This window comes from Trematomus bernacchii, unplaced genomic scaffold, assembly GCF_902827165.1.
Source record: "Trematomus bernacchii unplaced genomic scaffold, fTreBer1.1, whole genome shotgun sequence".
Taxonomy (NCBI): domain Eukaryota; kingdom Metazoa; phylum Chordata; class Actinopteri; order Perciformes; family Nototheniidae; genus Trematomus; species Trematomus bernacchii.
Genome location: NW_022987387.1, coordinates 11,477 through 31,180, shown reverse-complemented (window position 1 = coordinate 31,180; position 19,704 = coordinate 11,477). Strand labels below are relative to the sequence as shown.

The 19,704-nt window shown below is 39.0% G+C and overlaps 1 protein-coding gene across 1 annotated transcript; it reads right to left on the bottom strand.

Moving 5' to 3' along the window:
- Positions 1 to 6,272: 6,272 nt before the first annotated feature.
- mlsl (malate synthase-like) lies at positions 6,273 to 18,975 on the bottom strand. Its single transcript, XM_034133721.1, has 13 exons — positions 18,940 to 18,975; positions 18,393 to 18,483; positions 18,219 to 18,295; positions 17,761 to 17,871; positions 17,572 to 17,631; positions 14,355 to 14,511; positions 13,452 to 13,644; positions 9,834 to 9,912; positions 9,648 to 9,740; positions 8,524 to 8,596; positions 8,365 to 8,432; positions 7,738 to 7,874; positions 6,273 to 6,728 (listed from the first exon to the last, which is right to left on the bottom strand). Exons 1-13 carry the CDS (start codon positions 18,973 to 18,975, stop codon positions 6,557 to 6,559), a joined length of 1,347 nt encoding a protein of 448 aa, XP_033989612.1. The 3' UTR covers positions 6,273 to 6,556.
- Positions 18,976 to 19,704: the final 729 nt, after the last annotated feature.

Genomic DNA, 19,704 nt, shown 5'->3' with positions numbered 1-19,704 from the left:
GTCCGTCAACGGCGCGGTGCGTCAACGGTATGTCTGTTTTGAATGACGCGATAAAACAAACTGCAAGCCGCGGTGAAACTTGAGCGATTGGAGCGAAGCGAATATTCGCATCGCGTCCGGTGTGAACGCAGCATAAGAGGTTCATCTCTCATTCAGAACAATGCAAACCTTTGATCTCTACAGAGCTCGTTAGCTCAACTATAAACACCTGTGTAATTGAACACGATGATGTCATCACTCCAACTGACAGCAGTCAGTTCTAACTGTTCATTTCATACACACACTCTCTCTCTCTCTCTCTCTCTCTCTCTCTCTCTCTCTCTCTCTACCACACACAGACACACACACACTCTCTCTCTCTCTCACACACAATGTTCAAAACGGCCCAAAACTTCACAGGTTTGGTAACGATGCAGCCATCAACGCATCTAAGCGTAGTATGGGGTGTCATCAAATGCCATTGCCATGGCGACAGACCACTCGCCATGAAACACGATGTCCCTTTAACTCCTATGAAAATGTTCAAAAAGTGCTCAAAATTCACATGTGTGCTAACAGTCCAGCCGTGAAGACATCTACGAGACAGTTTTGAGATTTCTTCAAATGCCGTTGCCATGGCAACACAATGCTCGCCATGAAACACGGTTTTCTCATAACTTCAGTGAAAATGCTTCAAACGGCCCAAAACTTCACAGGTTTGGTAACGATGCAGCCATCAACGCATCTAAGCGTATTATGGGGTGTCATCAAATGCCGTTGCCATGGCGACAGATCATTCACCATCAAGTTAGTTCAAAAGTTTGCAGTTCAAATATTCTGCTGCTTTTCCAAGCCTTTTTACTTTCTTTTCTTCTCTTATCACACATTCAAGCCCCCAGTGTTCATGTATCATTTCAATCTAAATTCTTCACTTTCTTCTTACACATTACATTTCAGCATAGCAGTTTAGCGTCAGCTTTTCAGCATAAAGCATTCCCACTAGCAATTTCTTCAGGAATTGCATTCTCTAGTTATTATTATTCTTCCTGTCTCTGTACTACCCTCTGGTGTCCATCTAATGCTTGAGCAGTTTTTAAGTTTATTGAATGATATATAGCTTTACATTTCTTAAGTTTCCTTTTGTCATTCTTTAGAAATGCCATTGAAAAGTAAGGAATGGGGCCCGTTTAGCCCTTATCAACAAATGAATTACATATTTTTTATAATTATAAAATTATAAAGACAGTTAAAGGTAAGTTCCGGATGAATGTAGTTGAGTAACATGTACAAAGTTTCCCTCTGACGAACGATCAGCTTAAAGAAAAGCATTATTTGTGCTTGTAAAGTTGTACTTTATTGAAGAACGTGGAAACCCCCATCAAGAGCCAGAGTTTAGTGAAGTTCTGGGATAAACATGTCAGTGCAAGAAAAGCTCCAGGTGAATACACAAAGGAAAATTGTCATTCAAGATTCAAGATTCAAGGCTTTTATTGTCATATGTACATAGCTACAGTGTAGATATGACAATGAAATTCTTGGGTCACAGGCTCCTCCAACCGTGCAACACAATAAAACTAATAGTGCAAGTAAATAAAATAAAATAGAATATAATAGAAATTGTGCAGAATAGTCTATATACAAGTAATTGGAATATTGATATATATAAGTATAAGTTACAACCAGATGAATGTTATGGATGTTCTTTCAAAAGTTCAGGTATTTAACAGTCTTATGGCCTGTGGGATGAAACTGTCCCTGAGTCTGGTGATTTTAGTCCGGATGCTGCGGTACCGCCTGCCAGACGGCAGCAGACAGAACAGTTTGTGGCTGGGGTGATGGGGGTCTTTTATAATCCTGAGGGCTTTCTTCCTGAGCCGCTGGGTGTAGAGGTCCTCCATGGATGGCAGCTCCGTCCTGGTGATGTGCTTTGCAGCTTTCACCACCCTCTGTAAAGCTTATAGGTTTATAGGTTTTTCTACACATTAATAGTTTCATAAATGTTAAGAAGCCCTGAGACATTATCTCGAAAAAAAAACGGTGGGAGGGGTCCAATGGGAGGACCGCCGTGCTTAAGAGGTTAACACATCTGTATTAACACAACCACCAAGAGCAGTCAACCCAAAACATTTATTAACACACACCAACAAGAACAGACACACACCAGTAAAAACATATAAATCGTCAGCAGCCAACTTTTCCAGTTCTTTTATGAAGCTCATAAAACTGCCACCACCCAGGGTCAGAGGTCAGAGATCATCCCGGTGACATTGACAGCAGTGAATCATATCGCCTGCTTTCTATCTTCTGGTCAGTGCTGATGCTAGGAGAGCTCAGAATGATGACACAGTTTCAGATCCTATGATGTTGCACAGGTTGTGTTCAAGCTTACCTCTTCTTTATAATCATTATTTTTAAAGGTGTCTGATCTCTTTGTTTTGTTCTTTCATTATTTCACAATACTGTCATATTATTACAGTGTCCTTAACCCCTATGACAATGCCAACATCCTGTCAGTCAGACTTTACAGCTGGTTTTGGTTGGTTTGGAGTTTCTTTCCCATTTACAATAAAACATTTAACAAGAACATTCATAGGAATCCGGCAATAGTCTGTATTGAGACTCTGGTAGCCTATAGATAAGTTGAACCATACTAAACGTCAGAGCTCAGACTCTAAATGTAATTTCTTCAGGCAGAATGTGTTTCTTTGATTTAATAATACACAATAAACTAGTTTCTACTTGACACACTGGCACTTTAGGCCTCAGGTATGACTGTAATGAAAAAACTGAAACATAGACTTTAATTAAATGTTTTATTTCAACAGACTTCACATAACTATTATGTAAGTTGAAAACAATAATATTAAGTTTGAATAGGGTTCAAGGGCAAAAATAAAATCACCTATTTCCATTGGAAGATCTGTGGCAAACATATTTTGTTTTGTTCAGCAGGTTAATCCCCACTTATTAACACCACTTTTATAATAATTGAAGCCTAAATGCTAAAGCCAGAGATGAAAAGCTAACGTTGAGCTACAAAGGAACTACATCACGGGTAATGTTCAGTGTGATGACGTTTAGTGGTCTCATTATGTCACTTGTTTTTCAATGACACCGCTTCGGCCATTCACAAGTGGGGTATTTACTGACTTATTTTACGATGTAGAACTGGTGAAAATCTCTTGTGCACAGATCTTTTTTATTAATCTAAACAAAAAAATAAAACATTTAAAAACCGTTGACTTTCAGATGAGGGAACAGGATTTGCCATAATGCTACTTCATTTCTGGGTTTTAGGACTCATTCCTTCCCCACTCTGTTAAGGGCCATATACAGGAAGACCGCTGATAACACCATGCATTTGGAATCACTTGCAACTACTATCCAATTTCATGGTCCTATTCACAAACAATATTTTACTAATGATAATACAGCACAAAACATCTGCTTGCAATAAGCTGCCTGGTATAAAAGGGCTTGAAGCCAATGCATCAGTCAGGTTGAGACTCCACACCACAACACAGAGTAAAATGGGGTCGGACTCAGCCCATTTATCTTTTCTCATTTCTTTGTGCCAATATATGCCTCTGTGCTGCAGAACAAACATGTGCACATTAATGACGTAAATTTTAATAAAAACATTTTATTTAAAGACTTTTTGATACATTTTTGAGTTTGTTTAAAGGAGAGGTGTCATGCTTTTCCGGTTATTACCCGTCCCCTTGTGTGTTATGAAGGTTTTTATGCATGTAAACGGTGTGCAGAGTCAAAACCCTCAAAGTACACCCTGTAGCGAGTAAAACTCTAACACAGAAAATACCTCCCCAAAACGCCTCGTTGGAGATACGTCATTCTCCATTTGATTTTTCCGGGTACGGCATGATGTAATGCGGTACCCGGAACGAAATGGACCAATCCGTGGAGCCGTTACGTTACGTCGGCGGAGCCTTTACGTTAAGCCCCCGCTGATTGGTCCAAATTGACCAATCCACGGACTTCCTCACACACACACACTCTCTGCTGATTTCTCCTCCCTGGCTGCAGGCTGATAACAGACAGTTGGGATCGCGGCCAAATTCTCTCTGCAGACCCATTCTCACAGCGTTTATCAACCTTTTTCTTACTCAATATCAAGCCACACTTGAGTGGAAATGGCCATGACACCTCTCCTTTAATACATGCAGCAATCTCACCCAGCAGAGATGATGTGTGTGTCTCCCTATACTGAGAGATGCACGGACAATCTTTATCAGCATCAAAACGCTTTTGTACCTTTCTGCTTTGTGTGATATTAACTTCCGAAATATAGGACATGTTTTATATTAATTATGTTTTTATTTTAAAGACATTCTCAACTTTGAATCTCGTCTGGTTTTACTTCCGGTCTTACTTCCCATACACACCTCCTCTGAATCAGTCGTTAGTCTTCCAAGCCAATCAGCTCCTTCCTGTTCCCGGTGTTTTCCCTGCTTTGTTGATGGTGGATTTCTAATGTTACTAAGGCCCCGTCCACACGGAGACGATATCAGTTGAATCCGCTAACGTTCTCTATCGTATAGACCAGGGGTGTCAAACTCAATTTCATCGCGGGCCACATTAGCATTATGGTTGCACTCAAAGGGCCGGTTGTAACTATATAAATATACATATATAAATATATAATATATATATAAAATAATGTATTATATTACACTATTGCCTCTGAATTGGATTATTATCGGATAGGATAATAACTTAGTAATTAACTACCAACTACTTCTGAAAGCAGAAGTCCAGGACAAATAATTGCAAGTCTTCAGTGTGCATGTCACAAAATGAGATGCATTGTGGGACATGTAGTTTATGGGCAACCTGCTTCTGTAAAGTGGCATGTAACCGTATAATAAACGTATTATATTCTTTGCAAGCTCTTGCGGGGCCACATAAAATGAAGTTGCGGGCCGGATTTGATGAGCCTGAAGGGTAAACACCAGGTTTACTAATCTACCCGCACAATTTTTCTCTGGTGTCGGAATGTCTCGCGATGTTAAAAAACAAAACACCATTTAATTTCGGGTTAAAATGTGTTGTAACTGCGTTACTGAGAATTGTAACGGATAATATTACCCAAATTTCATTAGTAATGCGTTACATTACTTTGTTACAGCAAAAAGTAATACATTACTGTAACTCCGTTACTTTTGTAACGCATTACACCCAACACTGCTCCTTTGCCATATGCTGTTAGCAGAGATGGGGTCGTTACTAAAAAAAAGTAATATATTACATATTACATATTACTTTAAAAAAAAGTAATATATTACACTACTTCGTTACTCTCTACATAAAGTAACTCGTTACTTTACTCGTTACTTTACTCGTTACTTTACTCGCAGGGCCGGCCCGCCCCTCCCTACAGGCAGATCACGCAGACTGCTAAAGTTTAAAATGTTCTCTTTAGTTCAGTTTCCATTGTCGCATAAGACTGATCCAGATAGCTCTGACCATGGCTGTCCTCTGTCTCCTGCTATCTGTATTTTGCGCAGTATATCTCTGAACGATGCGATGGTGATTCCACTGTGCAAATGGGCAACATTACCTCTACTATGAAGGATGCTACAAGCCTGTCCATTTCTGCTTTGGTTACCGGTCCTCCAAATTCTTACGGCGGCGCACTCACAACATCCTCACTCTGGGTTCGGGGGTCCTTAGCTATTAGCTTCACCTTAGCATGTGTTCTTTGCAGGTGTTTGTTGAGGTTTGACGTGGTGTTTGCAGCAGTGGATAACAGCTTCTGGCCTGGACACAGTTTGCACCTCACCGTCACATTCCTGTCTATTCTTCGGACGAACTCAAAATAATGGGCATACCTCCACCCCTCGAAAGTTATCACTGACTCAGCCATGTTTATGCAGTACTGCACGTGGAGATGTGGACGCGCAAGTCGCGCAGATTACGTACATATAAACCTGCGGCGGAAACCCCTCTTGTCTGTCAGTGTGATTATGACTGATTTTATAAAAGTAACGAAGTAACGCGTGTCGGGGCAATGTTAGTAACTGTAGTGTGATTACTGAATTATAAAAGTAACGCGTTACACTACTCCGTTACCGACAAAAGTAATATTATTACAGTAACGCGTTACTTTGTAACGCGTTACACCCAACTCTGCTGTTAGTGGTTATCCTCCCAGAAGAGAGTATAAACAGCTAACGTTAACTAGCTTTCCTTCTGCAGATTACAAAATGGATTTGTTGTTCACAATGTAGCATATACTCTACCCTCAATCAGGAAAAACAAGATGCTTCTTAATGCAGACTGTGTTATTGCCTTTAATTTGACAGGGAGTGACTTACAGTATCACTGTGAACACAAGAATCCACATTGGTCTGGTTCTGCTGGTTCTTTCAGAGAAGTACTTGTTGATGCCTTTATGTGCGTATTCAGAGCAGCATGGCAGCAACCAAACATTGTTTTCATTATCAATAAATCTTATTTAATCCAACTTGTTGATACATTCTATATAACTAGCTCAAATAATATCTAAGGAATCTCCTTAGACAGCACTGAGCACAGGAAGCAGTCTGCAGCCGGACCCTCACATTTTGGGTCGGGGTATCTCTCCACCTATAGCCTCCACCTGTCCAGTGTTCTGGGAGCTGAGAAAGGTGTGGTCCTGGTTCAAGTATGTGGTGATGAACTCTGGAAAATCTCTCTTCAGGACAACCTCCAGGAACATGTCAGCTGCTGTGAGTAACCTCCGTTTATCCCTGAGGAAGACACAGAGAGAGAAACTTCTGTCCAATAATAGAAATAAATACTGAAACTCAAACAGGGAAAGTTACAGAAATATGAAATCAACGAACATGAATGTGAAGTCAAAGTTATGATACTGTTTATGATTGATGAATGATGATTATGATATAAGCTTTTTCTCCTCAGCAGGGCACAATGTGCTACCTGTAGCTTACAAGCCATGGACATACATGATTTTGTTGCACTGGTATTGAAGAATAAGCACCACAATATAAAATAGGAGACAGCTCCACACCTGAAGTGGCATATGTTTCAAAGACTGTGACTCTTTTTGGTGAAATTAAAGCCAAATATCAGCATTAGTCTGACTAGTATCTGAAAGAGGTGATGTCTAGAAAACAGCAAATACACATTTATCAAAGGGCGCACGATGTTTATAATTGTGTGGAAATAAATTACGATTTAAAGGTATTATACTATTTTTCAACAATATATCACAGGTCTCAGATATATATAGAACATGTCTCTGAAGTGTTTTGCTGAAACACCAAACAGATCATTGCAGCATCCCATAATCCCCTCTGTTTCAGCCCTGTTCCAAAAGTGCTGATTCTGTGTCTGTAGCTTTAAATGCTAATGAGCTGCTGCTGGCCACGCCCCTCTGAGAGATAATTGTTTTGTTTTTTTAAAACACAATGTTGCTCTAGGAGGAGATTCAGGTGATAAGGTTGGTTATTGGCTAATGTTTGCACAACCCAAAAAACATCACAAAGTGGCCAAAATCTGATCAGCTGATTTTCAGACAGGATTTAAATAGATGGATCAGGACAAAAAGAGAGAGAATCTTTTTTCCTGAAACTTTCAGAGTCTCTTAACACACAGGGGACACATGTTTAAGTATAAAAGACATGAGAAAGTGGGTTTTGCATAATAGGTGACCTTAAATGTCAACGGTGCAGTGATCTACCATTGACACATGTCCATATCACTGGCTTGTCTAAAAGGCGTCCTGAAGGTGCTCACCTGTCAGAGTGACGGCCTGTCCCCAGCTCCATCAACAGCTCCATCACCAGCTCCTTACTGAGGTCAGTCACCAGCCGTCTGCTCACCACCCTGCTGTCATCCTCCAGCTGAGTCTGGTGACGGATCCACTGCCACACCTGAACACACACACACACACACACACACACACACACACACACACACACACACACACACACACACACACACACACACACACACACACGCACAAACTTGTTTATACCTCAGGGTCAATGTGGCTATACAATGCTGGTTGAATCCGATTGTTGGAGATATCAACTGTGGAGATGTCTGTCTTCACTTCAATATAATGGAACTGAATGACACTCGACTTGAAGACATTCTGCAGTTGTCACAAAATGTTGATAACATGCATTTAAACTATAAGAAATGATGTTCGAAAGTCTTGCATTTACTGTATTATTTTTAACCTGCAGGTATTGCAACAGGAACGTGATAAGTACTTAGTAATATCTCAGTGGACATGTCCCTCTCATGAAGTGATGAATAATTTCTCTATGTGCAAAGCTCTAAAATGTAGTAAAATAATCTCTATTTATATGATTAGGGGTCATGCACAGTGTTTTCAGTGTAAGCAGTAAAGCCCACCTGTGATCTGGAGATCTCTGCTGTGGCTGAATCCTCCACCTGGCCTCTGTAGAAGAAGTGTCCTTTACCTGTACAACAGAACATGATTCTAACATTATGCAAGCTTCATCCTGAGTGCTCCTAAAGAAGAAGAGAAGAAGAATATGAACGTGGACTTACCTGAGAGCCAAGCATTGATAAAGAGGACCCCGACTGCAATGTTATACTTCAGACCATAAAGAGTGACTCCTCCCTGAGGACAAAGTAACACAAAAACACACAATATATGTTCTTTATGTGAAGCTAACAATATCAGTTTTACATTTCCTTCTATCATGCTCTGTCACATGCACATACTCAGATCTGTGCTTTAAAGTAGATACTAGTGTGAAAATACTTATTTACAAGTGAAAATCCTTGATTCAAAATTGTACTCAAGTAAGTACCAAAAGTAAAATGACTCATTATGCAGGATGGCATAATTTTAAATTATAGTATTATAATTATTCATATAATTATTGATATATTTTGTATTATTGTTAATCAAGTCAATGTCACACTTGGTAAAAGTGGGGTTTATCAGAATAACTTTTGATTACTGCTGGCTATCTTAAAATATAATAATATATAATAATGTATTAGTTGGATTATTTTTTTATTTAAATCTGCAAAGTACATAGAAACTAAATCGTAATATAAATGTAGTGCAGTAAAGAGTACAACATTTGATCTAAACACACTACTTTTAGTGTGGTCAAAGTATAAAGTAGCAGTAAATAAAAATACAAGCACAAGTACCTCCATTTCTCACTTAAGTGCAGTACTTCAATAATAAGCCTCATAATTACAGTATTATGTAATTAGTAATAGAAAAGGGTTTGTACTCTCTATTACAAGAAGCTTTTTGTATACAGTCTACTTGCAGTGTTGTATTTCTGCAAATACTTTGACTTGAGTAAAGTTGTCGCTAGGGAAGCATCACTTCACTCTATTTCTCCCCTTTTACCATGGGGCGTAACATCTGGATTAATCTACAATAAAAATATTGCCTTATATTACCTTACTCTAAACCTATATCTGCCAAAAATATCTGCAGTAAGTAAAATACTTCGGTCTTTTTGAATGTGCAGCCACTGTAAATAACCAATTCAACCAACTTGATACCCAACTTGTTCCAGTCCATCTGGAAATGGATGGATTTGCAATCAATGGTTCAATCTGAATGTATTAATCTATTATGTTTAAATAACACAGCTTTGAAAGGTATCTTCTGCTGGTCATTGTGGGATGAGTGAGCGACTGACTGAAGGCATGGACAGGAGGTCATCAGGGGTCACCGTCACATCTTCCAGAAGCTGGTGGAGCTGGTTATCACCTTCAGTGTGGAGCTGGAATAGCTACAAGAGGTGGAGTACGGAGAGAAAACACAAGTCATTTCAGATGATCTGTGTTTATAGAGAGCTTTGAAAGGCTCATGGTGCAGTGCTTACTTTCTGCATGGGCTCAATCAAGCCTAGATCGTACACCATGAATCCATCCACACCTGCCTGGATCTCCATCAGCTTCAGTCTGGGGGGTGGAGGAAACAGTTTCAGACATTAGTCAATTTAACATGTAGCAATATCTACACACTGCATGAACGCAGAAGACAAGCACTCATTTTTCTTGATGTCCTCTGTTTTTGTTGAATTTAATGTCTGCTCTGTGCACTGGTTTAAGGAGCATTCAGATTATTTTTACTTTATGAAAGTGCTTAGATTAACTATCACCTGAATGTACCTGAAGTTTCAAGCCAATATTTAGACCACAAGCCAAAACGAAGCCACTTGTGCAATCTATAACAATGCAGCCCTCTGTAGCTGTCAAATATTCCGATTGGTCAGTTTGTCCAACACATAGACTGTATTATGCCCAACACTTGGTCTAAAGTTAGTTACAAGTTATCTCAAGCACTCAACCCCAGAATTCTACATTTAATTTAAAGCGATACAATGAAACTTTAGCTAAAAAGCTTCCTCGCCAACTAGTGACAGTTATTAAATAAGGGTAAATTCCTTAATGTAATGTGAGAGGAGAGGAGGGGGAACTCCTTATTTTCATCTAAAGTAACAGACAGAGAATCAGCACTTTGGAAACAGGGCTGAAACAGAGGGGATTATTGGATGCTGCAATGATCTGTTTGGTATTTCGAGGCAAACACTTCAGAGACATGCTTTGTATATATCTGAGCAACACACTCTCACGCCATAAACATCCAGGAGCGACGCTTGGTCAGGGTCCCGAGGCGTGCAGTTGGGACGCTCCTAGGCTCCTTCAGCTTCATAAACAGACGCAAATAGCTTTCAACTGATTGCAATGTATTCCCATCTGCGGCGGGATTTGACGCTCATGGAAGCACGGCATTCGTTTGTGTCGGCGGCATTTAAAGGCAATGTGAGCGTCCATTCCCATTGGATAACGGAGAATTGTACACCCGGAAGTAAGTATTCCCCTTACTGTCGATTGATTTGACAGTGATATCTCCACTACTCATCAACTCAAAAACACCAGATTATCCTTGTTAATTAAACGACATTGATTGGTTTAAATTGTGTGCAATGCTTTTGTGTTTTTCCCCTTCGATTCGGAGAAACAAATATTTTTTCGGAGTTTAGGATGGCAGAAGACACTACACTACCCAGAATCCCCAGCTATCGTTTAGGACTACACCATGTGCTTTGTTTGACAAACCCCGTGATTAGTTCTCAAGCTCTGTGATTGGTTGACCTCCAACTGCATTCCATATAAAAAAAGCGTTTCGTAAAAGATAAAATCATACTGTATTCAGCAGTGCTTGCTTTACTCTTTGAAAGTCATCACATGAATGCATTGTAATAAATGGTTCGGCTGCATTAAATATTACACATCTGTCGTAGTTCTTTATTTATCTACAGAGATCGGGCCTCAGAATAGACCGGAAACTATTCTTTTACCGTTCTGTTTTAATTTCACAATAAAGTTAGTAGTAATATTTAGTTTTGATATTATTGTTTTTTATTAACTACTAGACCGCTGGGTCATGTTAAGACCATCTTTTCTGTGTTGCTGTTGGTTTTTTACATCGCTTTTGTGTTACAAATATCAAAACAATAACAGAATATATCCGTCGTAAACTAAACCAGAAACAGCAGTATATTTTATTTTGTTAACACTGTAAACTTGACAGCTTTTTAACCCGCACCTCCTACTGGTTAAAGCACGTTATTACACGTTTAGAGTAATTGAAATGCAGGTAGATTGTGTTGCTTTTTAATGACTGTTTAAAATGCCTTTTTCTTAATGTATTTCATTTTTGTAAAGCACTTTTGAATGTGTTATATTTTATGAAAACATTTAAATATTAAGAGTATATACAAAATAGGAGGAAAGTAGAAGGTCAATGATAGAAATATAGAATAGAAAATATCAAGAAGATACTGTAAATGGTATCTAGAATAAAACAGTTTAGGGCCGGATGTACAAAGATATTAATAGGAGGATGTGCAAAACAGACAAACAAATTAGGCTTTATTTAAACATTAAATAATACGTTAGGTTAAGGTCTTCTTTTAAATACATGTAAGCAAAAAGCTTTGGGGGTATCTATATTAAGCCTGACAAAGTACTTAACTTTAATATATTGCATGGTTTGTTTTGGGACTTGACAATCAACTTTCCTGCAATGTTAACTATGTTGAAGCACTTATTTTAACTGATATTATACATATTAATTATACTCTTATAAGATGTATGTAGATAGAATAAGAAATGTGCAGAATATGACAGTTTAATGGTGGAGGGTAGGACACGTTCGAGTCTTGATTTGGACAGTGTGCCGTCGATGGGTTTCATTCCATTTCAAACTGCTGTTTGACACGTGTAAACTTCGCGCACTGCCACTCCAACATCCAATCACAGAGCTTGAGAACTAATCACGGGGTTTGTCAAACAGAGCACGTGGTGTAGTCCTAAACGATAGCTGGGGATTCTGGGTAGTGTAGTGTCTTCTGCCATCCTAAACTCCAAAAAAAAATGTGTTTCTCCGAATCGAAGGGGAAAAATACAAAAGCATTGCACACAATTTAAACCAATCAATGTTGTGTAATTAACAAGGATAATCTGGTGTTTTTGAGTTGATGAGTAGTACAGATATCACTGTCAAATCAATCGACAGTAAGAGGAATACTTACTTCCGGGTGTACAATTCTCCGTTATCCAATGGGAATGGACGCTCACATTGCCTTTAAATCAGTTGAAAGCTATTTGCGTCCCTTTATGAAGCTGAAGGAGCCTAGGAGCGTCCCAACTGCACGCCTCGGGACCCTGACCAAGCGTCGCTCCTGGACGTTTATGGAGTGAGAGTGTGTTGATCTGAGACCTATATTGATGAAAAACAGTATAATAGGGGACCTTTAAAGTTTCTGTATGGGAAGATTCCTGGCTTAATTTGATCTCATCACAGTAATTTAAATATCTTTTTACCCAAATACACCTTCATCAAATATTAATTTATCATTGGTTTGAATACATTCTAGCCTGTTGCCATGTTCAACTGAACTTTATCTGTTTTTCTATTATTGGCACCATACTACTTAGGAAAACACAGGAATTTATTCGAAAAAACTTTAATACAAGGCAATACCTAGGAGAGTATTAAAGTTAGCCGAGCTTATGTACACTTCATAATAATTTTCTCACGTTAACCAGCACAAAAGTTACTGCTGACACCAGTTAGCTATACCAGTGTTTATAAGAGTGTTTAATAATTTGTAAAAGGACCATTGTAAGATTTTTTCTTTTCAATTGTTTCACAATGGTGCCAAGCTCAAATCAAACTGTACGTTTTTAGAGCAATGACTTATAAAACTTGGATTAAAATGATGAAAGTGCTTGTTATTCCCTCCAGTGCTTTCTTGTATGGGGTTATGACAGGTCATTTCAGTCATTGTATCTCATTGCTCAGTGAATGTGCTTTTCTGTTTCATTTGTAAGGCCATGTTGACTTTGAGTGACTGAATATATCTGCTACAGTAGATCCATCATGGGCTTATCAGTCTGCTGAGCCAGTGTGTGTGACAGTGATGCTCCACCTGCTGACGGCAGCCATCGCTGTCCTGTGGGCGTCTCTGTCCTCCGGCAGCAGCAGGGCGGCCATGCCTCCTGTGGCCAACGCTCCCCTCCGATGACACGTCTGCACCAGCAGCTCCATGTAGCTGTGCAGGAAACGCTTCTCCATGTTCACGTATTTACTGCGGTCAGGCAGCAGGAAGGCCTGTCTCAGACCTGCAGCATGAACACAAGGATTGTCTTTTTCAGATAACTTAGGTGCACAATTAGCCAGAGGTGTAAAAAGTACTCAGATCTTTAACTGAAGTAAAAGTAGCAACACTACAGTGTTACATTTACAAGTAAAAGTCCTACATTCAAAATTGTACTTAAGTAAAAGAACAAAGGTATTGGCATCAAAATACACTTCATGTACAAAAAGTTAAAGTATTCCAGTATGGCCCATATCAGATTTAAAAATATAAGATTGTAGTATTATAATTATTAAAAAATGTATATCAATCTTACATTTGCTAAAGGTGGGGATAATACAAATTACTTGATATACTGCTGGGCAGCTTAACCTATACAAATACATAATGATTTATTAGTTGATTAATATTCTGTAAGGTAAATGTATACATGCAAAGTAGCTATTAACAACATTTGTTACAAAAATTGAATGAATTAAAAAATTAAATAAATACCTCAAACATTTAGTAAAGTAAAAGTGTAAAGTAGCATAACATGAATATGAATAACAAGTGCCTCACATTGTACTTAAGGACAGTACTTGTGTAAATGTACTTAGTTACTTTCTACCACTGCAATTAGCGCACTGTCAACAGATATTCCTAAAGATAAATACACTCTGTGAACCTTCACTCTGTGGCTATAGAGCTGCAGCAGTGGTTAAGAGGCTCAGTGTAAAGGAAATATTGGCTCACCAAACTTATTGATGAAGGAGGCTGAGTAATCCCAGATGCCACAGTTGAGTCCTGCTGAATGCTCTCGCAGCTCGTAGAGGATCTCCTCCATCTCAAATGCTGCTAAAACATTTTCAATGAGCACCGTGGCTTTGATGCTGCCCAGGGGAAGGCCCAACTAGACACAGACACACACAATCACTGACTTTCATCTACATACCAGGGACCATTCCACACAGAATGAAGGGCTTTCATACTTGTTGACTTAAGAAGAACAGAAATTACTCATACAAAATGTATTTCATGAAATGGCAGTTTGTAAATGGGATAACAAATTCACTGCAATAGACATGTAAAGAAAAATCTGAATGCTCAGCTTAACCCAAATACTCAGAACATTTGATGCTTTGCTTCTCTACATGTCTGTAAATATGGAGGTTTAGACAAAAGGGTGTATGGACACCATGGGGCGAAATGTTAATGAGAATAAGGTTCAAGAAAAAGTTATAACATTTTTGAGACTCAAACACAACAATAAAATGCTAATATTTTGACAAGAAATACTTAAAAAGGGAAAAATGTTGCTTCAAGATCATAAAATTGCTTGGTAGCATTGAATCTAAGGTTGCGGTCGAATTGTTAGTTTAGCTTAGGAACCTTCCTAACGGAGTGAAATGACCCGGAAGTATCTCAGTGGCAGCCATGATAAGAGCCGTTGGAATTCTTTAGATCAGGGGTTCCCAACCTTTTTTCCCAAGAGCCCCCCCAAATGACTCCTGTTGGAAGTTGCGCAACAGCGGTAATTAAAGTTTAAAAGTCTCAAAAATGCTACAACTACTGTCACAAACTGGATGAATGTGAAGTATTTTGCTAAAGGAGGATGAAAGCGTAATTAAGGAGCACTATTGGAGTGACTTTGATGGTTATTGGACTCAGGATTAATTCATTTGGATTCCCGCTGTATGAAGAAATTAAAGGACGGCGCAAGTGGAAACAATTCACAAAGGGATTAAACTGTTTAAAACACATGCTAAAAGTAAGCCGGATTTTGCCGATGTGTTTATGTGGATTCAAAAGTCGAAAATAATCTACAAAATGGAGGAGACCGATCTGATCGGAGCAACTGTGACAAATAATCCAACTGAAACCGGCATGGACAATGACTATGTTTTAAAAATGCGCTTTTCCAGAAAAGCCTGGTTTGGACACTTTACGGGCAGAAGAAACATTTCTATTAAAGAAAGAATTATACATTTCTGTCTTTTTATGCCTTTAATAGCTACTAACTTGAATCTTTATTCAAATTAATTAATCAATTATTTTTTATATTTTATTGTAATGTAGAGACAAGGCTTTTAGTGACAATCATGTATTGCGTTACAATTATAAGTAAAAAAAAAGCGCCCCAGGTTGGGAACCACTGCTCTAGATGATAAGAAAGGAGGTTTGAAACTGATATGATAACTTCCTTCACATATTGTAGTTCTACACATTAATATCTGATTTGTAAAACATCATAGACAGAAAGGTATATCCGTCATTTATTGGCAAGCTATTGAAATTCTGATTCCATGGATGTGTCTCCCATCACCCAAAACCCCTGACTATTCTCTCAACTCAGTATTTACATTCTTTAATTCAAAGAAAATCAGTAATATCTTTAAAAACTTCAACTCCTTTTCTATCAGCTGTGCACCGTTATGGGGTAAATATAGCCTATCTACCAATTGTATCAAATATAAAAGTCAGCCGAATTATTACTACTATTGATACTGCAAGGAGACGTATTGTGTGAAGAGAAATTGAAGATGTTGTTTAATTGCTGATATATTTATGATCCACGTCACATATTCAGTTTCGGCGGCATTTCTTCCAGTTTGTCCAAAGGTCTTCTAGTCAGGGCTCTATAAATAGAGAACTACGGCAGATGTGTAATATTGAATGCAGCCGAACTGTGTATTACAATGCAGTTATGTGATGACTTTCAAAGAGAAAAGCAAGCACACTCGGAATAAAGTATTATTATAATTTTGTTTTATGTTTTCGGATTTCATATCGCATAAACACCATATCCCAACGTGCATTGCGGCTAAAACATCCAATCACCGAGCTTCAACAATAGCTGAGGATTATGGGTAGTTCAATCTTTTAGCCTATCAAAACCTCTGAAAAAGAAATGTGTCTCTCAGAATCCAAAGGGAAAAACCTATGTGAAAAACACAAAAGCAGTGTACACAATTTAAACCAATTAATGTTGTGTAATTAACAAGGATAAACTGATGTTTTTTAGTGGATGAGTACGGCAGATATCACTGTGTAATCATTTGACAGTGAGGGGAATACTTCCGGTTTTATTATGAAAACTTCGAGACCGGAAATACTGTTTTCACCCCGTGAGGGTTGACGCTAACTTTACATGGACGCTGCCGTCAATAGAAATGAATAGAGGGAAAGACGTAGTATATACACGTTCTCCTGGCGAGACCTCAAATAATCTTCGTAATATCTATCAAACTATAGATCCTACACATCCACTGGACGTGGATTCGAAAAGTACAATATACACTTCTCGCTAGAAATCTCATCAAAAAGCATTTTAATGGCCAAACCTACAATTTAGGATTTTCCAGAGAGGGTTATTTGTGAATATACGACCCACCAGAGCGTTTGCAGTCAACGGGAGCACTAGAGGTCGAAAACTTGAAAACGTGATTATAAGTCGTAATAAGCGCTTGAACAATCGCCCTATTTGGTCGTATGAGTTGGAGGACTTGTTGTTGTATTAATGTGGACCGGAGGGTGAGGGTGACAAGCATAAGTTTCACTTTCCTTTTTTATTTCAATTCCAACCTTGGTCATGAAGAATATGTTTCTCTGTTGTCCACGTTTAAAAAGCATAAAACAACACCATAAGAGCACGGTGCAAAGTATCTAGATGGGCTTACAGTAGCCCGCCGTTCTTATTATACATCCATGTAGTCCGCTGTATAGAAAACTGTAGTTTCCCCACAGCAGACGTACATTTATGACGCCCGTTGGCGCATCATAAATACGTCGGATAGTGTAAGTGCAGTCGGATTCTCAAGGCACCACAGTCTCTTCTCCTAAGTTCTTTTGATTTCTCCAATCCACTATTCCTTAACCCCGTTTGACTTTACATCAGCTGCCCATATGCTACATTGAATTAAAAATGATTTAAGCATCATTAAAAAAGTAGATAACTGATACGTATGCACACCTTCAGTTGTGTCCACACAAATATCTTTTTCCACAGTCTGGCCTCCATGAAACTCTCCACCTGGAAGACAATGAGAAAGAGTATGACATGTTGACTGTATATACGTGTGTGTGTGTGTGTGTGTGTGTGTGTGTGTGTGTGTGTGTGTGTGTGTGTGTGTGTGTGTGTGTGTGTGTGTGTGTGTGTTACCTTTGAGAGGTAGAAAAAGGGTCCACTCCCGTTTCTGAAGAGTTTCTCTCCACAGTGAAACATGAGGAGTCCAAAGTCAAAGAGAGGACCAGGAGCCTCCTTCCCCCCCACCTGGTAAAGAGATTCATACACAATATTTATCTTTATGTATACATTTTTAATTTTTGATAATTCATAGTTATTTGGCCTACAATACATAAAATATAATGAAAAATACCCATCACACATTACCATAGATACAACAAAATCACACTTTTGAGCAGTATAGCGACTTTCAAATTATTCTTTACAGCCATTTTTGTTTTCTAGACAGATATCAGTTTAATAACAAATTGTCTTTTGATACTACCACAAGGTGGTGCCCAAGTCAAATGAAGTCAAACCAGTTTAGGCTTTTTTCTATTTAACCACCTTCTGTAGAATAGAATAGAATGAGTGAGGTACATATGTGCTACTACCATCATGTTGTGCTCCACCATGTTCCAGGCTCTAGGACGGAGCATCAGCACAGGAGCCTGAGATATGTGTGGAGCATCTGTAACACATGAGAGCGCACTGTGACGCACATGTGCTATCACAAATATTCCTGAACATGTACAGTAATGTAGTTTTATATAAAGTAGAGCACTTACTGGGGAACTTGTTGTGAACCGCCTTATAAACGTTGCAAAGTCCTTTGATCTGGTTGTAATATGTAGGGCAGTTCCCATCATCAAAGTCCACCTGAAACCAGAGAGAGTGCACAGTATCTCTGTGAGGCTGCGCTGAGGGACATGCTGCTTTGAGATAATCGATTAGCTTAGTAACATGCTGACAGTGACAATGCTAACATGTTGACAATTAGCAGGTAGTGTCATGTTCACCATCTCGCTTCATCGTGTTAACATGCTAATATTGGAAAACAAACAATGGCCTTATCATAAAACAAGATATTGGACCAATGAACATGTTGTTTATCCAAAAGCAAAATGGGAGCCAGAGCCTTCAGCTATCAAGCTCCTCCTTAGTGGAACCAGCTTCCAGTTTGTGTTCGGGAGGCAGCCACTCTCTGAACATTTAAGAGTAGGATAAGACTTTATTTTGTTAATGCTTATAGTTATAGCCTGCTCAGGCTTGCCTTGAACCATCTCCTAGTTATGCTGCCATAAGCCAATTCTGTTGGGGACTTTCACCTTTCACCCAGGGTAGGATTTTCACGGCGGCCATGACGGCCATGGCCGTTGTTGCCCCTCACACTGTTAAAATCTCGAAGTTGCTTTAAAAGCGTAAGAGCAGTGGTCTGGTCTCTGAACTGCATTATGCTGCGTTCACAACGGACGCGATGCGAATATTCGCATTGCTCTAATCTCTGGAGTTTCACTGCAGCTGTCAGCTGTGTTTACTCCTGTCATTCAAACAGGACGCGCTGGAGAGGGGGCGGGGCTTATCTCCATGTAAATACTCAACTACAACAAAATTAACGTATTTTACCGTGATTTAATTGTAATACACGTTTAAAAATGATGCAGAATAAACAAAATACTGATAATGGTTAGTAAAAACCATGAATTAATGCTTTGACAAGTGTGCAGACAAGACGGCAGGCGAAAAACCTTTTAAAATGCGTGTTTTCTGAATGGAGATCGGATCGATCAGGCTAAATTAACCTGTTTATGCTCCGTCCACACTCACAATAACATGATACAGACACAGACACAACAGCGACTGTATTCACCATGACACAGACAGTCTGTGGTTTGTACTTGTTTAACTTTTGTCCAGTTTCTGAACAGATATGAGGAGCTGTGAGCTCTGTGTGCTAACAGCTAACGACAGCAGTTTTCGTTTTCTGATTCAACGTCAGTGGCTGAGATCCTCACTGCTGATTGGCTACCGCGAGAACACGTCACGCGAATTTGAGGCTTGGGTTGAACATTGTTATTAAAGAGACTCTCGTACACACAC